Source organism: Nicotiana attenuata, unplaced genomic scaffold (assembly GCF_001879085.1).
Source record: "Nicotiana attenuata strain UT unplaced genomic scaffold, NIATTr2, whole genome shotgun sequence".
Classification (NCBI taxonomy): Eukaryota; Viridiplantae; Streptophyta; class Magnoliopsida; order Solanales; family Solanaceae; genus Nicotiana; species Nicotiana attenuata.
In genome coordinates, this window is record NW_017673972.1 from 59014 (window position 1) to 68021 (window position 9008).

At 38.4% G+C, this 9008-nt stretch overlaps 1 protein-coding gene across 1 annotated transcript; it reads left to right on the forward strand.

The window, feature by feature from the left end:
• Window positions 1-3483: 3483 nt before the first annotated feature.
• LOC109217737 lies at window positions 3484-6285 on the forward strand. The gene is made up of 4 exons (XM_019382008.1): window positions 3484-3850; window positions 5310-5375; window positions 5978-6114; window positions 6157-6285. Exons 1-4 carry the CDS (start codon window positions 3484-3486, stop codon window positions 6283-6285), a joined length of 699 nt encoding a protein of 232 aa, XP_019237553.1.
• The last annotated feature ends 2723 nt before the right edge of the window (window positions 6286-9008 follow it).

The window sequence follows — 9008 nt, forward strand, 5'->3', positions numbered from 1 at the left end:
CCGTTAATTGGGACTACCATTTTCATGGGTTCATCCCAATTTCTTGTTGGGTTAATTTTGGAGTCATAAACACTCTTTCTCAAGAAGAGTCAAGACCCACAAAGCTAGATTTAGTGTTTGCAACCACCAAATCCAAGTGAAAACATAAAAATAACCCAAATATCAAACACCCAACATCATTCAAGCATTAAACAATCATACCCATTAATTACCCACACTAGGGTTGAGCCACAACCCTAGCTTATGGGTTTATCTAGCCATAATAACAACAGAAATTGAAGGAGAAATAGATAAAATGAACATATTAATTAACTAGAAGGTAAATCTACAAGAATCCACGCTAAATAAGATCAAAATGCGCAAAATAGGCTAAAACTTTTGTCTCACGAGTGCAGCAGCTCTCCTGTATCTAATTCGTGCCCTAAAAATGGCAAATATTCTATTTATACTAAGTTAAGAAAAACCGGACAAAAATACCCCTGCGGGGTCCGTGCGGTCCGCACGAAGTTGACACGCGACCGCACTGGGTTGCTTGACTTCTGAGACTTGCCTTCTGAAGATGTTGACGCGGACCGCACAATGATGAAGTGCGGCCGCATGATGACTGGCGCGGACCGCGTGAACTTGTAGTGCGGCCGCATGAGTGGCTTGTGATGGTCTCTGAACTTTTGTGGTGCGGACCGCGTGAACTTGTAGTGCGGCCGCATTGGCTGGGACTGAGAATGCCAACTCTCTGAACTTTTGTGGTGCGGAGAGAATTACAGAGGGATTTGTAAATATTAGTGAATAGTGGGCAATTTGGAGTGATTAAAGTAGAAGGGATCTGTGATGGGGAGAATATGGTGTTTGTAGCAGTGGGAAAGAATGTGAAGGAGGGCAAATCCATACTCTCATGGGCCTTAAAGAGCTTTTCTGTTAGGAGAATTTGTATTCTTCATGTCCACCCCTCCAATCATTTACGTAAGCTCAGTGCCTTCTTTTAACATATGAAATTTGACATTATGCATCTGCAGTATACACACATAAAGTCTTGTTTGGGATTGAGATGCAGTTTTTTGATTGATTGATTCATTGATTGATGCACATAGAAGTCTTCTAATCAATCAATTAACAAAATGCATTGCAGCTGGATCGCTTGCATCTTTGCGAAACCTAAAGGTTTCGTCATTGAAAACAAACAGAGTTATTAAAGCTCCAAGGTCACTGCCTCTGCATTCTACTTCTACACCAGCACAAACAGTACATGAGCAAGTGCAACAAATGCCACTGAACTCTACACCTTCTGCATAACAAGCAGTGCGTGAACAATTGCAGCATTCTACTTCTTCAGGTGGATCGTTGCCTCTACATTCTACTTCTGCACCAGCACAAACAGTACATGAGCAAGTGCAACAAATTCCACTGGACTCTACCTCTCTTGCATCACAAGCAGTACGTAAACAATTGCAACAACTACCACTGGATTCCACCACTCGTACTTCACAAACGGTACAAGAACAAGTTGAGGATTCTTCCAATCATGAAACAAACGAGCAATCCGAGGAACAAGGCAAGAACATATAGATTTCAATCATCAAATTCAATAACGTAATGACTTTTGGTGATTATTCTTACTTCATATTAATGTAGGTCCTTCTGCCAAAAAACGAAAAAGAGGAAAAACTCAGATGCAAAGTGTTCATGGTAGGAAAGAGCGAAAGCAAATTGTGCTAAATGAGAACAATCAACCCATAGGTCCTACTGATGATGATGTAAATGAGTTGGGTAGCTTCCTTGGTATATTAGCAAGGAATGCGACCTTTTGTCCTCTTAATGTATTTGATTGGAGGAAACTTGAGACAAAAGAAGATATGTGAAAATATGTCAAGGTTTGAAATTCGCAATATTCAATAGGTGTGTGTGGATATTTCATATTGTTTACACCAACCTAACTGCTCTAAATTTGTAGGGAAAATATGACATTCATGAAGGTACAAAAAAGCGGGGTTTTCAATCGATTTCAAATGCTTGGAGAAAGTACAAAAATCAGTTATATAAAGACCATTTTGAACCCTATTAGAATGACGAGCTTCGAATGGAGAATAGGCCGGTTGATGTTCCGGATTCTCAATTTAGGGAACTTCTTAGATATTGGAACTCTGATACCTACAAGGTAAAACTGAATATTGTTCCATGATTTCCTTAAAATGTCTGATTTTTGTTTATTTAGAAAGCATGTTCTTAGGCGAGAACGAAATGGAATGAATAGTTTGCAATTCATTACACATTTACATGTTGTAGATATTTCTGTGTTCAGAAAGGGAAGTTATAACTGGTGTTCAGAATTCCAACTTTCGCTTTCTCTACTTGTTATCATTTTAAAATGTTATTCTACTGCATTTTAGCTAACTGGGTAAAACAAAGTGGAGTAAATCTTTTCAGGTTTCAATACTTCAGAACTACTACATGCTAAACACTGTTACACAAGTTTTAACGGAAGTTGTTGAGATGCTAAATTTCTGTAGACAGTTCTCTGAAGTAACTTGCATATAAGTAGCACTTGACTAGTAATACAGTGTATTTATCTCTAGATTGTAATTTGCGCTTTAATTAAGAACCAGATGTACCATTTTTGAATTCTCTAAGACTGACATACAAAGAGTCAGTATGGTGGATGTTCAAATATAGAACATGTTATCAACTGCTGCTTCAATGGGAATGACAAGCAAATGATCTTTTTGAGGAAGAAAAATTAATGGAACTAGGGGAGAGTAAGCACTAAGAAGCAAGGAGGCTCAATTTGATCTTTTAGCCCAAGTGTAATTTGGCTTCCTTTCTGCACGTCTCTATACTGTTTATTTTACCAACAAAAAAAGTACAACCAAAGTGCTAAATCCTTGGTTGATCTGGTAAAAATTCTATTAAGAGAATAAAACATTGCAAACTATTCATTCCATTAGGTTGTGCTTATTCATGCTTATTCATTTATGACTAAAGAACGAAATGTTCGTTTACACTTGACTTTGCAGAAAATGAAAGAAACCAACACTGAGAATCGCAAAAAGTTGAGATATCCACACACTGCTGGCAAAAAAAGTTTTGCTAGAATATGCGATGTTTGATATTTTTTTTTCTTATTATTCTTTTAAATATGAACTTGCTAGCCATAATCTGAACTATTTTATACCACTTTTTATGTAACCAGGAAAAAAAGAAAGAAACTTCTGAACCTCTATCAAGTAAGAACATATTTGTGGCTGGAAGAAAAAGAAAGCCCGATCGAGTATACAAGGCCTCGTATGCAGATACTCTTAATAAAATTGTACGAGTTACTAATTTAAAGTTTGTTGATATCATTTGTCTGTTATTAGTTATTGACTCATTTTTATATACTTTCTAATCTAAAATTGACTCAATTTGGTCTTGTAGGCTGAAATGGATAGAATACAATCAACACAAGAAACTGAAGATGGCAGTCAATCAGTTGACGCGTTTGCGTCCGTCATGGGACCTGAGCATCTAGGACGCCTAAGATTGTACGGACGTGGGGTTACCAAGACTTCCTTAAAAAGAAAAGTGGGAGATATTGGAACCTCTTTAAGTTCTACCGATGAGATGTTGCAACAAAAAATGGTGGAAATGGAAGAAAGGATGCAACAAAGAATGCAGGAAAAGTTTAATGCACAAAAAGATGCCATGGAACTACAAGTTGCAGTTAACATCATTTCACAACTTAAGCGTCTGAATCCAGATTTACAGGTTGATCTCAACATGCTAGCTTTCAATGCTCGTTCACCTGGAGATGCTTCCTCTGCACAACAAGATGCTGTGCAACTAATCAATCGTCTATCTACTGGGAGTAATAATCGAGGTCAGTACGTACTCTCCTCCTCCTCCTCCTCCTCCTCCTCCTCCTGTTTCTTTTCTGCTGCCACTGGTCTCTCTGGTAAGGCATAGTGAATGTTTGATGGGAATATTTTGGTAGTAGCTTTTATAAGCAGTAGAGCGCAAATTGGTGTGCTCACGTGAAAGTAGAGCGCAATTTTATATGCTTCTTATTGGTGCTCCAATCAAAAATAAAAGAAAAGTCTCCTGCTTAAATTTCCCCTCCGAACAAAAACAAGAAATCATGCACTGTACCTTGGTATCTTAATAAACAACAAAAATTAAATTCATGTGAGGAGCATAGCCTCCTTTTAAAATCTGATGCAAAGGAGTATATGTTCTAGAATCAACAACAATCGTCTAACACAAGATAAAATCTTTTCAATGCCTTTTTTTTGGATCTCCACAAAAAACTGGTTCCCATAGTGCTCAGATTGTTACTTGATAAAAATTGTATGCCAATTAATCCTTCTTTTCAGCATCACCATCAGACTTGTCCACAGTTTCAGCAACACTTTCGGATGGACCATCTTCTAATGGCTTTGCGCTCTCTGATGCAACACCTTCAAAGATTGGCTGATATGATAGTTCTATTTAACTGTATATATAAATGTATTTATCTTGTTTGCTAACTTTAGGCTGTCTTGACATTGGATGGACTTCAAAAAAGTAAGGCATTGGCCTTGGCAGTAGGATTTTCTTTTACCCCCTATCCCCCATTTTTTGTCGTTTGCTCTTTTCCTTATATTTGGCATTGGCTTATAAAAGCCAAGACTAGAATGGTTAAAAGTTGTTATTAGTTGTTGTTTAGGGTCATGGTCTAACTTTTCTTTGTATCTACTGATATATAGAAATCATTCTCTAGCCAACAAATGCTAAAGTTATTTATACAGTTCTCACAACTAGAAAGTATAGGGGAATCTATACAGTATTTGTGTGGCGTGGGTGGAAGGTCTGATTACTATAATGCATTCTTATTGAAATTAACTGTACTTGTTCTCTCATTTGTAGTGGAATCTTAGATGCATATTAGGGATATGTCTTGACCTAGATGTTTGTATGCATGCAGTTCACAAGCATATATCTGAAATCAGCTACATATCTGGTCTTTATAATTTTATAATTTGTTAGTAATAGCAGTGATGTAATCTTAGGTTGTGATATTTTTGCAGTGATCCTAAAAAGAGTTGGAAACATAATCTCTTGGCTACTTTATATTACAACAAATTATATTCTTTAAGAGATATGACATGCTGTGTCTAGTATACTTCAAAACTGCCTGTTTTAAGTGCTGAAATGTTGGAATTTTCTCAACTTACAAAGTTACAATTAGAAGAATGAAAGGGAAGATGCAACCAACCCATTCTCTACTTACAAAGTTACAATTGGAGAAAATTCTACTATACCCATTCTTATTTAATGACTTTATTTATTCTCTTTTGTAGGTGGAGCAACTGAAGAAAGGGAAGATGGAGAAAGTGGAGCAACTGAAGAAAGGGAAGATGGAGATAGTGAAGATCTAGACCTTACTTCAGAAGAACTTTGAGTTGTTGTCGATATTCTTGGAGTCTTTTGTTATAACATTTGAAACTTTAACTTTTAAAGTGTCGAACTGTAAAACTTATGTAATTGGGTTAAAACATTTTGTTATTATCGTTATTCTTAGATTATTGGACATGAAAGATTATGAAGTGTTTTATCTTTTTATTTATAATTTCCAGGTTATAATTACAAATATTTCCAGGTAGTAATGTCACTAAAACATTTAAAATAGCCTAATAGAACCGTTGCAATAAGCACAAATGCCGTTTCCATAGACATTCTAAATCGTTCCGATAGGTCTTGCAACCCGTTCCAAAAAGTGTGACAAACTGATGCAATTGGCAATTGAAACCGATGCAATAGAAACAAAACCGTTACGATAGCGTAATGAAACCGTTACAATAGCTGTAAATAAACGTTGCAATAGCATACATAACCGATGCAATAAACTATATTGTAACAGTTTCCAACCATTGTAGTAAATAATATGGTAACAGTTTACAACCGTTGCATAAACTATATGGTAGCGGTTTTCAACCGTTGCAGTTGAAATGAACACTCGTTGCTTCAGACAGAAGAAAAACCGTTGCGATAGCTGGATCTATAGCAACGGTGTGGTCAACCGTTGCCAAAACCGTTGCTTTAGATCTATTGGCACGCGAGCGGATATCACGATCGCTGAACTGTTCCAATATATCTATGGCAACGGTTGACCTATCAATTACAACGGTTTACCTGCTGTTACCATAGGCCTATTTTCCAGTAGTGAGAATGGCCCATAGCCAAGAAGCTGTCCGATTACACATAAATCACCATGAGGCTGGACTTCATGATGCTGTGACCGCTGCTGCTGAGCGCGAGTCTGTCTTCGAGGAATAAATCAACAACTTGAAGGCCAACTTATGCTACAAAACCGAGGAGGCCAATGCTGTCGTGGAGAAGAGACCCAAAATAGAAGAGAGGCTTAAGAGAACCATGGAGCGAAACCGCCTTCACTCGATTGATTCCCGGCTTAGCGCAATGAAGGCTGAAATAGAAGAGCTCCAGGCCACAATAAACGAACTCCAAGCACAACTCCAGGATCAAGAAGATTCCATCGTCTTCGACAAGACCTATACTATGTATCATATGAAGAGGAAGACTTTGGATGAAGCCAAATTAGGCATTTCCAATATTGATGAGTGCATTGCCAATGCCCGGGAACTGGAGTTAACTACTCGTGAGAATCTTCCTGCTCGGACCATTGCAACTAACTTCTCGAATACTAGTTCCGAGTATTCGGAAACCAAAGGGGAGGGTGAAGAGGATGAAGGACCTGAACGGGTAGCGAACCCACCTTCTTCTACCGAGGGAAATATAGACCCTTTTCTCCCTTCGGGTTCTGGCAGCAAAGAATAATGTATAATTTTTTTCCTTTTATCTTTTTTTATTATGCTAAAACTTTTTACTAAGTTTGGCACTTAATAAATAAAAGTATTTTTTGCTTAAGTGTTGTGCAAAACATCTTTTTTATGTTTAGTTAATAAAGCTTCCGGTATATTTTTTCATTTGATAGCTTTCAATTCTGGGCATAAGCACTTTCGGAATCTACCCTTTACTGTGACGGTTTCATTAGAGAGGACCCTTATGTTTACCGTGCTCTTGATGATGACATCTCCTGTTCATTCTGGCACAAGTATTTGAAGTTTTTGTTAACTTTCAAACAATATAATTAACTCATAACTTGGACAAGAAATAAGACAAAAATAATAAACTTTGGTTTATTCCCTCCATCTTTAAAAGTACATAGGCATTCATTTTCTTGAGTAAATAAAGTTGTCAATACATGTGACTAACTTGTACAACTTATTTCTACGGGGCTGGTCCTGTAGTCCTGTAGTCCCCGGTCCTGATGAGACATTGATTGTTGTTCTAAAAGTCCCTGGCTTTCGTGGCACTCTTGGTGTCGTATCATACATTCCCTCCCCAGTGTTTGAATGCTAAGTATGAGGATTCGAACATTGGAAGTTTTTATACTGATGCTTCATCGGTGGAGACAACTTGTGAATGGTTAAGTAATATTTTTTGAATAGTGGAACACGGGGTTTGCCATTGAGCCAAAGACTATTTAACCATCCACAAGCTATTTACCATGCGAGCTCGTATTCCTCGATCCCATCGATGTGAGAACTTTGATGCCTTGATATTTAAAGGTCTTGCCTTTGCCGATGATCCTCCCTTCGTAGTTGTTTTACATCTCTGCCTCGTTAAAAATATTGCCAGAAAAACCCAATTGAGATCAAAACTAGTCGAAGAAAAAAAGAGTGCAACACATACATTCATTATCGACAAGAATCTTCAGCAATAATACCTTTTGAGGTGATTCATGTTCCAATTGCGGGACAGTTTGACTCCATCTTGATTTTCCAATTCATATGATCCTTTAGCGGTGATAGCCGGAACTCGGTAAGGACCTTCACACGTTGTTCCCAGCTTTCCGACGTTGATTTTGTGAGTGCTCTGGGTCACCTTCCTTAATACTAAATCTCCTACTTTGAAATAACAGATATTCGCCCTGCGATTATAATACTGTTTCATCCTTTGATTTTGGGCTACTGATAAGTCGGGATTTTAACATATTTTATGCCCCTACTTGCCTATGCTTTGGTTATAAATTGCTACAAAATAGTCGCAAAATGCTCACAGGTTGTGCTTGATTGCAGGTTTGATCGACAAAGTGACGAAATGTCAAAGATCGGCTCAAAAGGAGTGAAACCTGCTCAAGTATCAAAGATTAAGTGAAGTGAGGAAAAAAGGGCCTAGTGCGGACGGCACAAAAGTGAATGTGGCCGCACTAGGAGGTTCAGAGACATGGCTAGTTTGGGCTTAAGGCTACGCGGCCGCGGTACTCGTTATGCAGTCCGCGGTGGTGACTTCGCGGCCGCACTACCTTTTTGTGCGGTCCGCGGAGCAGAGGTTCAGAGAGATGTGAAATCCCAAGTGTTAAGCCACGCGGTCCACGGTCAAGCTTGTGCGGACTGCGCCTGTTGCCTTTGCGGCCGCGGTTCAATCCACGCGGTCCGCGGTCCTCAAGATCAGAGAAGCTGAAAGTTGAAGTTAAAGAGCCAGCGCGGCCGTGGTGCTTTTTGTGCGGCCCGCACTGACCCCGCAGGGGTATTTTTGTCCAATTTTTCCAGCATAGTATAAATAGAATATTTTACCATTTTTAGGTTATCTTTTGTATCTTCTGACTTCAGACGTGAGCTGCGCTGATTATTGTAGCCATTTTTGGCAGATTATTGTAGTTTCTTCTTAGTAGTCAATTAATATGCTTAGTTCTTCATCTATTTCTTCAATTTCTGTATCTAGCATGAGTAGCTAAACCCATTAGCTAGGGTTGTGACTCAACCCTAGTGTGGGTAATTGATGGTGTTGCCATCTAGGGTTAGATTGACTATGGGTGTTTGCTATTTGGGTTGATTTTATGTTTTAATTTCGAATTTGTGGTTGCAAACACTGATTCAAGCTTTGTGGGTTTAACTCCTCTTGAGAAAGAGAGTCTATGACCCCAAAATTGACCCAACAAGGAATTGGGATGGACTCATGAGAAATGATAGTCCCAA